The sequence below is a fragment of the Motacilla alba genome, chromosome 5 (genome assembly GCF_015832195.1).
Source record: "Motacilla alba alba isolate MOTALB_02 chromosome 5, Motacilla_alba_V1.0_pri, whole genome shotgun sequence".
Classification (NCBI taxonomy): domain Eukaryota; kingdom Metazoa; phylum Chordata; class Aves; order Passeriformes; family Motacillidae; genus Motacilla; species Motacilla alba.
Window position 1 is genome coordinate 21973222 of NC_052020.1, and position 17983 is coordinate 21991204.

At 45.2% G+C, this 17983-nt stretch overlaps 1 protein-coding gene across 4 annotated transcripts in view; it reads left to right on the plus strand.

The window, feature by feature from the left end:
* Positions 1 to 17983, plus strand: part of CD82 (CD82 molecule) — a 38574-nt gene that overhangs the window by 10598 nt on the left and 9993 nt on the right. For 2 of the 4 annotated variants that reach the window (XM_038137828.1, XM_038137831.1), the window contains exons 2-4: positions 8349 to 8430; positions 13588 to 13660; positions 16981 to 17105. In XM_038137828.1, coding sequence (XP_037993756.1) covers positions 8368 to 8430; positions 13588 to 13660; positions 16981 to 17105 — 261 coding nt within the window. In that variant the 5' untranslated portion in view covers positions 8349 to 8367. Of the gene's footprint in view, positions 1 to 38; positions 780 to 945; positions 1239 to 8348; positions 8431 to 13587; positions 13661 to 16980; positions 17106 to 17983 lie in introns of those variants that run through there. The other 2 variants (XM_038137830.1, XM_038137829.1) reach the window with 2 other exon arrangements.

The window sequence follows — 17983 nt, forward strand, 5'->3', positions numbered from 1 at the left end:
GCCGGTGCCCACGCTCTGCTCAGCCCCATCCACCTGTCTGTAGAGGTGTGGGGTCTGAAGGCTCAATAAGCAGAGGGTAGGTAGAGAGAGAAGTTGTTTGTTTAAGTGTTGTGCAAGTTGCTAAGCTGTGGAAAACTTCCGGTCCTTGAAGTAAAACTACTTTCTCTGCTAATTCCTGAAAAGAACCAAGAGAGTAGGAAACCTCATTTCCCAGGTCAAGCACAAACATGTAACTTCTCAGATACTGTAACTTCTCAAACCCATGTTTGGAATGGGTGTGCTGAATCTAACCACCCACTAGCTATTTGCCCTAGCATCTGAGAAAATGGAAGTAACTGAAAACCAGTTTGTTTGGAAAGGGAACTTTACAGTGAAAAGTCTTCGACCTTGACCTCTTGCATTTTATAGGGGGAGGAGGAGGCAGGAAAGATAAAAATCAGTTATACTACCTGACTCCTACCTAAGTCTCACAGTCTCTGTAGCTGTTTCATAAAACAGAAAAAAATGCTTTCTTCCCGCCTGGACTGTGGTAGCTTTTGGGTACTCTGGCAGAGTCTGGGGAAGGTGTCTCCAAGCCAAGTGGCATTGGGAGGGATATTGTGCAACTCCTTGGAGGAGATTTGTTAACCTCCAAGGCATTGCTTGCATGAGAAGGGAGATAGGAGAGCCGGTCCAGTGCATGTACTTGCACCTGGGATTTCCAGGCTGATGAGTGGCACAGGGAAACGCTTTGAAGCATCCGCTGTGCTGCAGAACCATGCTGGGGAGAGGCTTATCAGGTAAGCACAAGTGGAATGCTCCTTCTCTGTGCTGGTCTCCTTGCTGCAGTTTGGAGCGCAGGTCCTGCTCACAGGTTTTGCTCTTCTGTGGGGAGGTGTGGGGCAGGCCAGAGCAGGGGGGCTGCTTTTGACACACTGATGCTGCTGACAGATGGCAGTGGGAGTGGTGGGCACATCCATTTCAGAGGTTAGATTTGCAGCCTGGCAGCTCCAAGTGCAGAAAACAAAGCTGAGCTGGTCTCGTTGTTGAAGCGATTAAAGAGCCAATGTAGTCAAGTGACAGAGTTGCCCAACCAGTTTTGTGAAAACTCTGCATTTTTACTGCATTGTGTGCTGGCTTTAGTTAGTGTGGAGACCTCTTTCTGGACCTGACCTGCAGAGCTTGTTGCACAACTAACAGTCTAATACGCAGTAATTAAAAAGAGAAAGTCCACTAAACTGTACTGTCTGCTATTTTTGGTAAGTTGATTCATTTCTTCTACTCTTTTTTTTTTTTTTTTTTTTTTTTTTTTAGGGGAGAGGAGAATCAAATGACTTCTGGGAGGGTTTGTCAGGTTTGGGATTAGTTTTTTCCTCCCATTTTTGGCAGAGTTCTATCTCTGGTCTTGATGTATGGAAAGTTTTGCTTAAATCAGAGAAACGCTGTCCTGCAAATACTGTCATGCTGTGCAAGCATGTGTGTGTAGGCTGAAAATAGCAAAGAACTTTCTCAATTTGTCAGTTGTAGGGACTGAAGACCTAGTTAAATGTTGGCTTTCAAACTGCAGTGTGAAGGCCAGATGTTCTCAAAATGTGTTACACTGCTTGTAAACATAGAGATAAAACCAGACGCTTCTAAAACCTCTGCAGCTCTTTGATACTGAGCTGTGAGCTTGGTTTCTTTTTAACGATATGATAGTGGTTTATAAATATCTGATCACTTCCTGTGGAGCATCAGAAGTACATTTCTGAAATACGCATTTCCTTTTTATAAAATACGCAACACATGCTTGCTGTGATAAAACATACTGAAAAATCTGTACCATCGTAGGAAGTCCTACAGGTGCTTTCTAATCCAGGGTCTTGCTGGGGAATGCAGTTGCTAGTCAGATAATTCACACAACAGTGTATTAACTATAGAAGTCAGACAGAAAAGCTGCATGTCTTACCAGGAGCAAGTCTACCTTTACATTGTGAGCTGATAAGTTCCCTCAGAAACTATTTCTGAGAAATCTGTTCTTTTCAGTGGTATTTCTGCAGTACTTTCTGCAGCTGTTGCCTTGCTCTAGTCTGCTCCCTTTGCCCCAGGAGTAGCAAATGCAGAGGGACTTTGTGCATGTTTGAGTCTCTGTCCTGCAGATGTCTTGCAGATGCTGTCAGGGTCTCACTGTATGTCTGTGCTGGTAGTTCGAAGTTTGCAGATAATTGAGTGTGATGCTGCAGTTTGCAGGCTGGTGTAGCTGTGCTGGTCTCTCTGTGCTTAGCCCTCAGACCATCTCCTCTACCACTGAAGACAATTACTTCTACTTCAGAAGAAACTCTCTAGTAGTAGATGGAATAAGAGAGGGTCTGGTTTGTTCTGTTTTCGAAGTTTGTAATATGCAGAAATACTTTTCTACCTTGTACTGACACCTTCCTTCAAAAAGAAACTGTATAAGTATCACTGAGATACACACATATAAATAAGTAAATATATATGTAATATGTAGTATATGTACCTTAATTTTTAGGATCTGGCTTCTCCCTCCATCCTTCCATTTTAACTTGTGAAGAGATGCCATTTGGAAAATTTCCATGACAAACAGAACCTTGTTTATGTTTTCAAGGTCATTACACAGCTGGCATTATCTCAGTTAAGCTTAAAGGAAAGTTCAGTGAATTCAGACTTGGGTCATTCATCAGCTCTGTGGTTATTTGCTTGCCAGAGACAAGATGTACCTCCCAGGTGTACTGAAAGTCCAAGGCCTTTGTATATTAACGTCAACAAGATGAACTCCTTAGGATACGCTTTGTATGTTAATGGGGCTGTAACTTACAGTCCCTGCCCTGAGGGCAGTGATGTACCTGGTTAACCGGAGACTTAGTAACTCTGTCATTGTTCATTAACTGGTACTGTTGTGTGAAGCTGTCCTGTCTCATCAGTCATTATCAGGAGACTTTCTGATTGCCAAATGTCTGTTCTGCATGTGCATGGATGGAGAAGCAGCTGGGCTTTGGGGTGCAAGGGTTCAGAAGCCTGCAAAGAATGACCTCCTCAGCCCCATGGCTTTGTGAGCTGCCCCTTCCTCAGTCTCTCCTGCATGGGGATGTCTGCTTTGGGGCTAGAAAGTGGCCATTTAGTGAGCAACTCTAGTGTGCTGGCTTCTGTGGGTCTCTATCCAGCTATACCACTAATCTGCTTCTGGATTGTGATAACACTGTAAAAAGTAACTCCACTGGCCTTCAAAATGGCCTCAGCCTCATGCAAATTACTGTGCAGATAAACATCTTTATGGAACCAGCAGCATGCTGATGCCTTCCTGGGGACACCTGCTAGTTACTTTGGGCAGAGGGAGCCAGCTGTGCAACCTGAGTACAGCAGTGGCTGTTCCATCTCCAGGATTTCTTGGTCAATCTGTCTGCAAATGAATCCAGCTAATTTTGGTCAGTGTTGTGGTGTGAGAAAGAAAAGACAGGGAGGTGAGACTGGATCAGGGACAGTTTTAGGTATTTTAAGTGTCCAGCCTTGTAATATCTTGAGGGAAATGACCTGTTGAAATGTGTAAGACTTAACCTAAGTGCTTGCTTGTTGTGAAGCAGGTGCAAGAGGTGCCTGCAATGCTTGAGATCAGCTGAGGCTGCTTTGGAGGTTCCTTCAGTGGACCAGCTGGACTTTCACTCAAAGATCCCCCCCTTCCACATCAGATACAAAATGTGAAGGAGGATCAGGAGCCTTAGGATATGTTGCAGAACCTTAGTTCATAGTGCTGGCTGCTGCATCTCTGCATCTGTCAAACTGGAAGTTTCTCCTTGAGCAGACAGGAGGGATAGCAGATCTGAGCCATCATGCTGATCTTACAGGTCATTCGAGGTGCTTGTGGGGGCAATGGAAATAGCAACTTGTCAAAGCCAAATCTGGTGCTGGTTTGACCTCATCCTAGCCTGGTAGAAGTTGGTAGTAGCGCATCCTATAGGGTCTACCTTTGTTTTATGTCCCCTGGTGTTAGAGCCTGAGGAGTGCTGGTAGGGAGCAACTGGTCAAAGTACACAGAAGCAGCCTGCAGCTTCTTTGTAACCAGTCATTTCCTGTCCTTAAGCAATAGGATGTGGAGAAGATGGGACGGCATCCTCAGGCTATGTAGATACAGTCAAATGTGAATGCTCTTTGCCTGAGCTGGAGTATTGGGACTGACTGTCAGAGCTCAGTGCTCTTGGGAACATGTGTGCTGTCCTTAAGGGTTTGCATGATCTTTGCATTTTTTTGTAAATCTGCTGGGACAGTGATTTCCACAGCTGTTCTGCTCTGGTTTGTTTTGTGGTTCTTTTCTTTTATTGCACTCATAAATGAACCCCTTATTTGTGCTGTACAGTAACTTGGCAGATGAGGTGTTTCAGCTGCCAGAGCTCATCAGGAAGAAACCCGTGGAGTGAGCGTGAGGGTGCTGCTGCAGAAGAGGGCTGAGCCCTTCCCAGCAGAGCTGCGTGGCCCAGGCATGTACAGAACTAGCCTGGGCCAAATATCATAAACTTCACTGAGCACCAAGCATGCAGTGCTTGCTGGGTGAGGCATTACAGGATCTAATTGGATAGAGCAGAATTACAATTAAAAATTAACTTAGCCTCTCTGCCCCTTGACTGATGTGGTTATAATGTCTGTACATGAATTTTCTCCTTGCTGCCTCTGTGGGCAATGCAGGTCAGGAGGCAGAGCTATTCAACTCTCCCCATATCACCTGTCCTTCTCTGGGGTCACTTTTACAGGAGGGGGACTGGGAGTTTCACAGGCTCCTGTGGCAAAAATAATTTAATCTCTGAGCTGTGGTGGGAATCCTTTGCAGTTGCTAACAAAGCAGGCCTCTGTCTGCATCTCATCAGGCACACTTGTCCTGGATTTTATGTTGCTGCTCCACATGCAGGTCTTGCTGTCATTGCTGTTGCTGAGAGAATGATGGGCCTAAGACCTGGCAGTCATGGAGGGGACAGGACATCATCCCCTGATGCCATTCTAGCCTGTGAAAACGTGTTCCTTCCTGGTAGGAAACCCCTGAGTTCTGGATCAATTGATGTCTTCCTGGAATTAGTTCTTCTTTCAGGTCCTAGGTCTGAACCTTGGGCTAAGAAACACCCTGGATCAACTTCACAGCAGCTGACCAGGCTGTGTTGGCAACCAAGTTTTTATTGCAGTAGTGCCTCAAAGCAACACACTGCATAAATAATCCTGTATATTTTTACAAGATGGAGAATGAGAGGTTGGAAGAAATGCCATTCTGCAAGCTGATGGTGTCTTGTAAAATCCTCTACAGAGCTGGCATCAATCTGGAGAATGACAGGGAAAATCTGGATGTGTACATACAGGATTGTTGAAAAGAGTGGGTGTTGCTGCTTGGGGATGAAAATTCAAATGGTCAAAGCAGTAGGAGTGGAGAGGGAGAGGAAAAAACAAATAATTGTGAACAATTGGTGGAATTTGAAAGCTGCAGACTTCATTTAATCTTCAATGTGTTGCTGCAAAACATTAAGGCTCAAAACTTGACCAACTTCAGAAAGCAAACTTCAGCTTTTACTGCAGCACTAGCTGTGGTACCTAAGTTGCCTTTTTGCTGCCAAGTGGCATTTGGATATGCCTGGCTGTGCTAACTCCAAGCTCATCTGCTTCCAAACCTGACCTATCTCAAATTTTGTTAAGCTTCTGCTTCTACTGTATGACAGTGTTGCTGATCTCATGACTTTGCAATTTCAGAAGAAGGAGTTTTGAGGAGTTTCATTGATGTAATGGACAAAATAAGTTAATTTGCAAAGAATGGAAAACTGGAAAATCTGTAATATTTCAAGGAAGCTCTAAAGTATCTTAAAAGCTTAAAGCAAAACCTTAAGATGCTTTTTCTCTTCTGACATGAAAACTGTACTTTGAATTACTTTATGGCTAGGGGCTATGAAAGAGATACATTGCCCTGTGGCAAGAAGAGAATAGTGCATAATGCTGTAATGCTGTTGGGGTTCAATGTTTGTTTTGGGGTTGTATTTTTCAATAACTATTGAAGATGGTATTCCTTTAACAAATAGCTAGGAGTAGAAGAGCCCTGAAAGCAATATTTTACTCTTGTTACCTCAGGCATATCTTCTTCCCCAGTAAAGTTGCTTTGCTGCTTAATTAGCTGAAATAACTTTTATAAAGATCTTAACAGCTTTGTGAATCTGTTTTCCTGGCAAATCAAAACAATGTGGGCAGACTTTAAATAGGCAGCATACAGCTTTCAGTACTAGGAAGCAAGTCAGTGAGTACTGTGACTTGCCCCTCCAGTTTGAAAATTAGGAGGATTGCACCTGGGATCAGATGTCTTAAGGTAAGAAGTCCAGTGCATTGTGCAGGAAGTTGTTACCTAGCTTAGTTCTTGGCTAGGTTACAGAAGAGAAAAACATTTGTAACTCCCACAGGAGAAATTCTTCATCACCTAGGGATCTGGCTGCCTTCGTGTTCTAGTTAGACTGCTAGGCTCAGGTTTGTGATCCTGTTACGAGGAGATGTGTTCATGGTGAAGCCAGGAAGCAAGCCAGCTGGGTGGGAGAATTTACATCTTAGTTATCCTCTCCAAGTGCAGCCTTAGGTGTTGGTACCTTCCAGGACTAGTGGCCTGAGAGAACATTTTTCCTGCAGAGGAAAGGAGGAATTCTGCTAACAGTGAGCCTTCATTCACTTTTCCTAGGTTGGTAGTGATGCAGCTGTTGTATAGTGCATCTGTGCTGGAACAGAACCAACTCATGGTGATGGCTGCACCCAGGGGCACTGGAAATGGCAATGCTGTGTGTTTGATATTTGGTGTACATATGGACCAGAAACTATTACAGGACTTTTCCATGGCTCATTTGAAGGACTTACTTTTGGGTGCAACTGGCTTTATGGCCTCTGACCTGAGGAGTTTATTGGAGAAAAACTGACTGAGATGTTGCTAACTTGCTGTGCAGTAAGAGCTCCTTAGGTGCAATGACTGCTATACAGACGAGATTTGAGAGCAGCCTGCAGCACAGGTGGCTGACATTTTATATCTCTTCTGTTTCCCATCTCAATAACATCATTCTAGGTGCTGTGCAGTGATGAGCTTAGCACTGTCTAGCCATGGCATTCCTTGAAGTTAGAGCAGCAGCTTGAGCCACAGAGTTCAGTCTTGTGCTCTCTCCTGGTAGTTTGAGGGTGCTTGTTGGGAAGGCTAGCCAGTTATAACCAGGCCCACATACCAGTTTAGCTCCAGGGTTAACCTAAATATTTAATAGGATTAAGCGAAAGCCTTTGATTGGAACAAAAGAACAGGCTGGGCTCTGGTGATCCTTGGTACACTGAGGCTGACAGCAGAGAACCTTGCTGAGCTTGCCCTCTCTTAGGGCTGTTTCTTCCCAGGCCAGGCTGGTGACCCCAGTCTGTTATTGCTCTTCTTCTGGTTGGTGGTTCTTAAAGTGGCATGGTGTGTTTGGAGCAAGGAGTTTGGTAGAGCAAATTTTAAGGAAACACCTGATTCTGGGCCAGGAAGGAGAAGCAGGAAAGCTGACAGAACCACAGAATGGTTGGAAGGGACCACTATGGTCATCTGGTCGAACCTCCATGTTTAAGCAGGGTCATCCAAGAGCATATGACACAGGATTGCATCCAGAAGGTTCTTGAATATCTCCAGTGAGGGAGACTCCACACCCTCTCTGGGCAATCTGTTCTGTTGTGTGGTCACATGCACAGCAAAGTTGTTCTTCCTCATGTTCAGGTGGAACTTCCTGTGCATCAGTTTCTGCCCATTGCCTCTTGTCCTGTTGCTTAGCACCACCAAGCAGAGCCTGGTTCATCCTCTAGCACCCTCTCTTCAGATACTGATAGACATTGATGAGGTCCCCTCTCAGTCATCTCTTCTCTAGGTTGAACAGGTTTTACTCTCACAGCCTGTCCTTGCTCCATCCCCTGAGTAATCTCTGTTGCCTTTAATAATCTATATTGCTCCAGAAGCTACATGTTCTTTCTGCTACTTTTACTGCTGTCAGAGAATTGAAGTAGCTTGCATCACTTTTCACCACCAGGAGTAGTAGCTAGGGTTGGTGTTTTGATTGCTTGTACTATTGCACAGTCCATATAAATAGTGATGGAATTAGCAGTGTATTTGTGATTAAATCTCTTCTGTAACTGCTGATAGCTCTGTGTCACTCTCTCAAGGAGATCTTGGCAGCAGTGACTGTAGTGTGGTGCTGGTGTCCTGTTTTACTGAAGAGGCAGCTCTGGTATTCTGTGCTGTGTGTGCACGTGCTCTGAGGTCCACCAGATGACCCAGAGCTCTGCACCGGGTAAAGGTGTTGCTCTGAAGCTGCCCAGAGCACCTGTGTGTAACATAACTCCTTGTCTGTCTGCTTTCCCCTTAGGTCCTGTAAGTGAAAGAAGATGGGGTCTGGATGCCTAAAAGTCACCAAATATTTCCTCTTCCTTTTCAACCTCCTGTTCCTTGTAAGTATTTTGAGCATCTCTGGAGAAAGAAGAAAGGCCTGGACCAAAGTTAGCTAGAAGATGTTTTTTTCCTGGATGTTGGCCTAGTGTGTTCATTAAATAATATGGCCACAGTTTTGGAAGCAGGGAGGGGACCCCTGAATTTGGGGGATGTCAGAGCTGCTGTGTGTGTCTCAGGTATGCCAAGCAGCTCCACTCCCAGTAGCCACGTGCTGTCTCCAGTGCACACAGCTCTATTCCTGCACTGGAAAGGGAAAGCGGGAGTTATGGGTTCTTTCTGGAAGGAGAGTAGTTGTAACTACTTTCTCTGACACATCTGGAGCAGCAGCTGAACTGTCCCTGAGCAGCAAAGCTACAAAACCTGCCAAGTAATGGCAGTGCCCTCCTAAATAGGCCAGCCAGGCTTCAAAGAGCAACTCTAATTTTGTTTGAGTCCCAACGGCTGGTTTTGATTTGTGACAAGATGAATTAGTCCAAGTCTCCTGTTTGAAATGGAGTTGGGGAGGTGGGGGAGACTGGGACAGGCTTGTCTGGGGAAATAAAACAGCCAACTGGGTGCAGTTATTTTCAAGCGTGACGTTTAGCAAAAGACTTACTCCTTTGGGAACAGATTGGGTCTGGGAGGGCCACACACATGCTTGCATGCATCTCTCTGATGCCTGGATGTTGTGTGTCCTGTGGGCAGTGATGGCATTGTTGGTGATGCCTTCTTGCAGTGGAACAGTATGGTGGGGAAGTTTTGGCTTTCCACATGTCAGCAAGAAAATAGCCTGTCTCATATCCGTATCCTTTGTGCAGTGTGTGAGGCAAGGGAGACTTCAGGCTGGGAGAGAAGGGAGGGAAGTGAATCCTGATAAAATGAGAGCTGCTTTCTGGTCTCTGTCCCTTCACACAGCTTCACTCCTGCTTCCTGCATAGCTGCACTGTGCTGGTAGCACACAGGATGAACTTGAGGCACATCTGGATCTGGTTTCCCTTGGCTTACTGTGCTCGCTTTTTGCCCTCTGTGTTTCCTTCCATCCCAAGAGTAGGTAACTGCAGTCTAATGGACGAAAGTCAGGGGGGCTCAGAGCATCCATGGGGAAGGTTCTTGGGAGGGAGAGGAGAGGTATTTCAAGTGCCACTAGGTCTTTCTGAGTATGATTTAGTCCACTTTAAAGACAGGAAAAATCATCTGAGTCCAGGCCTGTCCTACTAGTGCAGGACTCCTCTGCAGATACCAGCATCCAGTCTCTGTCCTCTGTTGAAGAAGTGATAAATTTTAAGCAGCATATAACAGCCAGTCTACCCTGGGAAGCAGAGCTGTATTTGTTAAGACAGTGTTTGAGTCTTGCTGAAGCCTGGTATCTGGCCACTGTCTAGTTTTCCTTAAAGCCCAAACCTCAGTCTGAGTTCATTACCTAATCTCTGTGTAGAGAAAGTTCTCTTCAAGAAAGCCAGCCTAGCATATAGGAAAGGAGGAAGATGACCTCAGGAGGTTCAGCCTGAGATACTGCTGAACCTTAAAACACTGTCACTGTTTTTGCTGTATGCTGTCTGTGGTCATTGTGGCATCTTTATTGCTTTTTTTCCCCTGCTCTGCTCTGAGCCAGGTGTGATTGCAGGCAGCCTGTGGGGAGAGATGTGTTCTCAGGAGGCAGAGTTGAACTGCTTTGTTGGGCTGACCCACATCCACGCTGCACTTTCCTGTATTTTGCAAGACTGTGAGGATGGCAGACGCTGAATCCCTCTCTGGGTCCTGGAAAACTCCGGCTTGAGTACTCCTGTCTGGGTGGCAAGTGATTTGAAGTAGCTGTTCTTTGTCTTGTGCATGCCCTGCTCTGAGCCAACTCCTCTGGTGTAGCACCCAGCCCCCTCCTTCTTGTGGAAAGCTGGTCTGATTTGCTGAGCTGGACTTGGAGAGTAAGAACTTTAGGGTAGGATGTATTGTGAGAAGGTCTGTGCTGACTAAAGGGAGAAGCTGCTTTAAATGAGCTCTTTAACCCTGCTGTGCAGCACAGGCATTGTCTTCCCTTCGGACTGCTCTGTCAAAGTGAGGTCTCCAAAGCCACTGTGTTCTGGCTGAGCTTGATACTTCTCTACAGTGAAGATTTTGAGTGTGCTTCATCTAGACTGAGGACAGGCTTTTTTGCACATACCAGATGTAGAGGAAGGTGGCATACATTACTCTCTCCATCTCATAGGAAGTAGGTGACCTGAGACGTTTTTCCATTACTGTTTTTCAGGGTCTGAATTGGGAAGGGTAGTTGGTGATTTTTGAGCTTGTACAGTGTGGTAGAGCTATATTAATTAGCAGAGAAACTGCTTGTATTGAGTTGCTGTGAGCTGTCAGCACAGACAGGTTTTGAATGCCTTGTGCTGGTTTCCTGAAGCTGCTGAGCTTTGTGAGGAGGGTGCTTGAGCAAAGGTGAGCACCAACGCTGCTGACAGAGCCCTGTGTCTGCTCTGGACCTTGAGCTGAGCCTATGTGATTGCACCCCGTGCAGGCCAGCCCTGGCTGGCTAAAGTGTGTTCTTCAGCCTTGCTGATGATTGAAGCCTTTAGAGACATGCTGGTGACTCTTTTTAGAAGTTAGTCATTGAAGTAGCACTTCTCTACAGCTCGAGGTCTGCGAGAAGGTCGCTTGCTATAGCTGAAGTAGTTCAGGGGCTTAGTGGTATTTTGCAGTCTTGGAGCTTTACTTCAGGGAGGGGTTTGACCTGCTTTGGTTACCGAAGGGAAGAAGGTTACTTGGACTGCCTGCCAGCTTGCTAGAAAAGATACCAGATAAGCTTGGAGTATAATCTTAGTTTCCTAATCAGAATTTAACACGTCTGCCTTCTTGGCTAGCAGGCACGTGCTGCAGCACATGCTTCCCCTTAAAGGGAAGACAGCTCTGCAAGACGAGTTTAACAGTCTCTGGAAATTATTTGTTTGTAATATATAACTGTCTGTCCTGCCTCTAATCCTTCAGTAAATGCAATGGGAGGCTGCTACCTAAAGCAAAGCCTGGAGTTTTAGAGCCTTTCTGTTGACTCCTGTGCCAGGTTCAGTGTTACATCATGCAATCTGACCATGAAGGAAAGCAGTGCTGGGGAAGGAAAGCTGGGAACCCCCAGCTGCTCTTTCCAGCAAGATGAGTCAGCTCCATCACAGCTTAGTTTTTCCAAACCCCTCTTGACTACCGCTCTGTGGGAAGCTGCTGGCCCTGTAATGAGGGATCTGCATCCTTCTGGCTTGGAGTGTAGAAGGACATTTTGCTGAAACTGGGGGTGAAACCTCCATCCCCCAGGGAGGAGGGGAGACATCTGTTCCCCAATTCAGGAGTTTACAGCAGTGGGACAGAGGAATTAAACTCCATGGAAAGCAGATGTGATTTCTTCTATGGAGGGTCTGAAGCCCAGCCAGTGGCAGAAGCAGCCTTGCTATGCAATGCAAACTCCTGAAGATGATGAGCAGAGATATTATCCTGCTAGGAAGTAAATACACTCTTGTTAATGGGACAGTGTTTTCTCCCTGCCTGTAGTTATTGTCTCCCTGTCTTCCCCTTGTAGTGTTTTCCATAGCAGCTCCTGGCAAATGTACAAGTTGTGGACTGGAGCAAAGATCAGAGTGAAAACAGGCCTTGGATAGTCTGAGCACCTCATAACAAATAACTTCTCAGGAACTCTGCTCAGCAGCCCTTCTGTGTTTTGTCAGCAACAGCAAAACTTAGGTGACATATCAGGGTCAGTGAACAAAAAGGGATGTCACATACAGCCCGGTTTGCATCTTTGTTAAAACAAATGTTTATTAAAACTATAGTTGAAATGTGAGACTGCCTTAAACTGTCAATTCAACAGTTCTTGATACTACCAAGTTTGAGAGGAATTTTTTAGGTGTCCCAGCTGCTGCATGTTCAAGGGGCCTTTCTAGCTTGATCAGCAGACTGAGCGTTGTGGGTAGCATGTTGGGACATAAGGCAAGGGGGAATTCTTTTTTCTGAGATACAGCAGCTACATGCTTTCTGAAGCTGAGTCAGTATGCTTTGTAGGTGGGAACTTGCTTGATGACTTTGTAATGCTGTCCCCAGAGCTAACTACATGATGCACCTTCTGCCAAGACAGGAAAGCTTGCAAGCAGCTTATTTCAGACTGTGGCTTTATCTTTCTTCAGAAAAGCTTCTTTGTATGAGCAGCTGAAGCGTAGTGTAAACTTTCAAAATGTGGAGCCAGTGCCTGTCCACACAGCCCTCTCTGCCAGCTTGGTTTGGGGTGGTGGTTTGGCATTTTCCATGTCTCCCAAGTATTAAAACATTATCTAATGAAACACAGAACTGCAATCTGTCTTTAGCCCTGTTAGTTTATTTCACTTCATCCTATCTTGAAATCCTGCTGATGTGAGAACAGCTGCTTGCAGTTCACTTGCAGTTCTTGTCCACTCCTTGTTTCTTCAAAGCCTATTTTGGACCTTTGCACAAGTGTTTTTCAGTCCTAGTTGGCTGAACAGCACAAATTTCAGCTTCTTATCAAACCAGGAGACTTGCTGATACATGAAAGCTAAAACAGAGCACCCCAGACCTTTCAAAGTGAGATGGGAAAATGTATGCATTTCTTGGCTACTGAATCAGTGCCTGGATTCAGCTGGGTTCTCACAGGGATGTATTGCTCTACTAATCCTTGCCCTACATAAGACTGTGTGGTGAGCAAGGCAGAGGCCACTGCTAATGTTTCATAACTCTTGACTCTGCTGAGGCTCAGGTATTCTGCCAGAAAGTAGGGGCCAAGCCTCTTGGGTTTCTCTATTTAAAAAAATATTTGAAATCATTGTTTGTCTTTCCTTGGTTCTTCACAGGAGCAATGCACTTACCTTTCGCTTCTGACAACAATGTTCTAGCAGCAGGGTGTCTCTTCCTCAGACTGTTTTGAATGGTCCTATACAACATTATGTTCTATTAAAATACCGTGTGAAAAACTGCCAAGCAGATCTTGGGGCTCTCTGCAGTTGGCAGAGGCATTCTTCCTGGAGTTGTGCTAATCCTGTTTACCCTGGGAGGAGTACCATAGGGGAGATGGGTGGGAACAGCAAAGGAATGATTGTTTTTAAACTGGAAGTATGGATAATAGTGACTGCCTCCTCTTATTTATCTAAGCTTATAACTTACACAAAACCGTGTATGTTTTGTTCTTGCTCTTTCAGATTCTGGGTGCTGTGATCCTGGGATTTGGAATATGGATTCTGGCTGACAAAACGAGTTTCATTGCAGTTCTACGTAAGACTGTGTTTTTTCATCTTCCTTCTTTTTCTAAATTGGCTCTGTTCTGGGGCTGTGTTTGACCGTGGTGTTGTCTAGGAATAATACTTTTGTGTACAGTCTGTAGCCTGAGCAGTAACATGGTATTTAGCAAGATGGGATTGTTATCAGGGACACGATGAAAGGGAGCAGCCCTGGAGACACAGCATTCCTCTTAGTCTTGTTTATTGAAACACCATGGTCAGACTGAGTGAGACTACTGCCTCTTCAACCAACTATCCAAATGTTTTGTCTTAAACACAGAGCTGAGTATTTCATCCTATTTTCACTGCATGCTCTGTGTTTTTACCATGATTTCCTTATTACCATAAAGTGTAAAGGCCCCCAGTACCTTAATGCAGTTTTGCTGTGTGAGTCCTCCACTGCTTTCTTTCTGTAATGGTCTATTTCAATTTAAATGTTTTAAATGCCAAAGAAAGTAAGTACCTGGTTTTATTGATGCTTCATGTACATTGAAAGGAGATGGTATGTTTGTTGCTAAGCAGTAGAGAAGGCAGATGTGGAGGGGGGTGTGTGTGTGAAGTGCTTTGACTACTAAAACATACTCTTGATTACACTTGATGAGACCTACATCAGAGGTGTTCTGTATTGTGCAAGGGGCTTAGCTTCCTTTCCCTAAAATCAACCACAAACTTTGACTTGAGCCTTAACAAAGGGTCTGCTTTCTGCAAAAACTGAAAACTTGAGCTGGCTTAGCAGACTCTGGGCTTCAGAGGACTGTAAGTGGACTTTCAGCAAATGACTATCTCAGCTCCATCTTTGACAACCTCTGCTTCCTTTGAGCTCTTTCCTAGAAACACCTCAAACTTTTCTGCTTGGTGGCTCTGGTTACTTGTTGTCACTGCCTTAGAGTTGCTGAGTTGGGCACCAGCCTCAGACAGTTCAGGAGGGCTGCCTGCGTGTGGGGAATGCACACTAATGGCACTCATAGCCCTGTTCCCAGCTGCACTGATTCTGCAAAGGGCTTTATCTCCCAAGTCCTGCTGAGCACTCTGGCGTGGTTTGAAAGGTGCTGGGTGGAGAAGACACCCCTGCTAATACCACACATGCAAATGCTACTTCTTACTCTGCTTTTGTGCTGTGGCACCTGGCTTGCTACTGCAGTACTAGAAGGTCAAGAAGCACAGCAAGGGGTGCTGGTTAATGAAGTGGGGGCGTGAGCAGAAGCAGTACATGCAGCCTAAATGGAGCCTATCGTATCCTGGCTGTTTGCAGTACCCCTCACAGTCTGAGGTGTGCTTAGTACCAGTGGGTCAGCAGCTGATTCCCTCAGGTTGATGGGTGTTACAGCCACTTGTGGAGAGAGAAGTCCCTGAACTTGGCTCTGTTTCTTCCCATTTACTTGGAATCTCTGCTAACAGAGCATTTAAGAATTTAGTTTCCTTCCTGGAGATTTCCAGTATCAGCTGTCTCCCTGCCCCCTCACTTCCTTTCCCATGCCTTGCCCCTCTTTCCCTCTGCTTTAGTAACCTAGGCATCAGGGAGGGCACCCAGCTGCTGCCAAAGGAGCCTGTTGTACTTGCTTGGCTGCCTGCCCAGTGCAGGGGAAAACATGGAGTGATGGCAAACAAGCAGGAGTTGAATGCCCTCAGAGCCTTCTCTTGCAAGACAAGACCATTGCAGATGAGAACTGCAAGTGTGGCTCTTGTCTCCTGACACTATCAGTTCTCCAAGGGGCTTTTGAGTTGGAAGTACCTTTTTCTTTCTTCTAATGGGAGTTTGACAAAGCAATGCTTTCTGGCACTGTGGAGGTGCTGCAACCTGGGCACTTGAACACTGACTTGCATGATAGCAGAGCTGATTTTGAGGGAGGGAATAGGGTAGATTTGTGAAGGCCACTCCTGTAAGGCTGCTGCTTCAGTAAATGCTTTGCAGTATCAGCACGTAACCCGCACAGCAAGAGTCACAGGACTGGTGAGGAAGCAGGATCCTGGGGTTTGTGGCATATGTCCAGCCAGGGAGAGCTGGCTGAAGTGACATGTGTGGCAAATGGCTCTGCTTCACTTCTTGATAACTGAACTTTCTTCTGTTCAGCATGTTTTAGGGAAAAAAGTTTGGAAGCTGGTGGCTTGTGCCAGGTATCAGAAGCAGGGGGAAGTATATATTAGGGGGGAGAGTATCAATCTGGGCTTGATTATTCTCCTTTAACATATTTCAGGAGAAGCTCAGAGGAAGTTTGCCTCCTGAGACTTCCTTAGTTCAGGAAACTAAATGCTGAGCTCTAAAAATGTTATTTTCATTAATCACTGGACATCCAGAATTCACCTACACTCTATAGCTTGCAGATACAGGAATGTCTCTTAATGATAAATGAGGTTTCTAGTTACTGTTTCTAGACAGAGTATCTCTTCAACTTTTGTGCTGTAATGCAAGAAATAGTCAGCTGAAATGCTAGAGCATTTCAGCTCAAATGTAAGAGTTTTTCTTCTGTTGCGTGCAGTACTAAATGCTGAGGGGAGAGGGCTGACATCACCAGCATGTCTGAAGCAATCTGACCTAAACTTGGTTGAAAAACCATTGAGCATTCAGAAACGCAGACATTAGAAACAATAGCAGGGGATATCTAGGAGGATTTGTAAAAGCAGCTAATTTGGGTATTATATCTGTTTTGATCCTGGAATAGCATCTGTTGGCAGGGTGTCGTGCACAGGTGCTGCAACAGCCTGTGGTAAGTGCCTGGCCACAAGCCATTCAACCCAGACTTGCTAAGTAACCTGTCCCATCATCTGTGCTCAGCACTAGCTGTAGATTGTTGCATGTTTCACTCTGCAGAGTTAGTTTGTCCCAGTGTTGACTGCACGTGGATAAGTGAAAACAGAATGGCTACAACAAGAAATAGTGCTTCAAAGTGAAAAGGCTATCCAAAAATGGGGTTTAGGACTTTTGGAAGAAAGCTTCCCTGAAGATAGCAAAGGGAATTGAAGCAAATAGACAGTAACTATGGAGTAGATAATCTTTTATATTACTGTTACTTGAATACGTTCATGAGGGAGTAAAATTCCAGTAAGGAGATTACCTTTTCTAAACAAGGTTCATTTGTTTGGAGTGACCTTGAGTCTTCCAGACTCAGGAGACCAGTGGGATGGCTTTTAAGTCTGCTTTCATCAAAAGACAACCAGAAGCATCTATCTGTCACTGTGTTCAGCACACATTTGTGCAATCCGTTTGGAGTGGACAAAGACAATTATCAGTAGATATGGATGCGGTTCTATAAATGGTGATGACAGACGTATATTTTTGTCAGTAGTTAATGTTGTTCCTTCTCCTGGCTCCTACAGAGATGTCATCTCCCTCCCTGAAGACTGGTGCATACATCCTCATTGGTGTTGGGGCCCTTACCATGCTGATGGGGTTCCTGGGTTGTCTTGGAGCCGTCAATGAAATCCGATGTCTCTTGGGTCTGGTGAGAGTATTCATGCCTGTTTTAGAGCCAACTTTTAATACATCTCCTGTAAAATATCTGTTGGGCTGTAGATGGGGCTTCGGTCTCCTGGGGATGTTATTTCTACTAGGTCAACTTAGATCTAGTTCTTAATTTGCACATATTAAATTCTCCAGCAGTCAGCAGACTGCAGCAGACCTCCTCAGACATTACTGATAATAAGCTCAGAACTGTGAATGAGAGAGGATGTCACTGACACTTCTTGCACACAGTCAGTTGAGGACTGCCAACTGAGAAGTGTACCCTGTCCCCCTAACCCTGACTTCCCAGTTGGTACTGTGCTCTCAGTGGTGGAAGAGCAAGTTCCAAGGGCAGTGAAAGAAAAGAGGAAGAGTGACAGTGTCCTGTTATGTCACATCTGCGGAAAGTGTAGGAGTTGAGAGAGACCCAACAAGGAATGTCCTGTATGTCAGGACCTCTTTCCAAACAGTTCATCTATAGGAAGCTTTCTGTCCATGATAGGTGAGATGATACCAGCTTCATGCACCTCTGCTTGCTACATGACTCTATCTTATTCAGAGCAAATATGTAATGGAAACCGAACATGGCACACACTGGGTGTCCTGGTATTAGCAGCATCTCCTTGTCTAGCAATAGTAGCTGCCACCATTTAAAAGTAACCTCAGCAGTTTGCTGGTGAATCTTGAGTTGAGATCCTCAAACAAATTAAATAGCATTTTTAAAAGGGTAATTGATTTTTTAAAAAAACACATTAAAAAATTAGGCTGGTAAAATTGACTCTTTTTTTTCTGTTGAGGTTCAAGGTAGGCAGAGTCCATCTGCTTGATTGAGGCCAGAATGGTCTGTGAATGGAGTTGGCTGTGAGAGAGAGAGTCTCA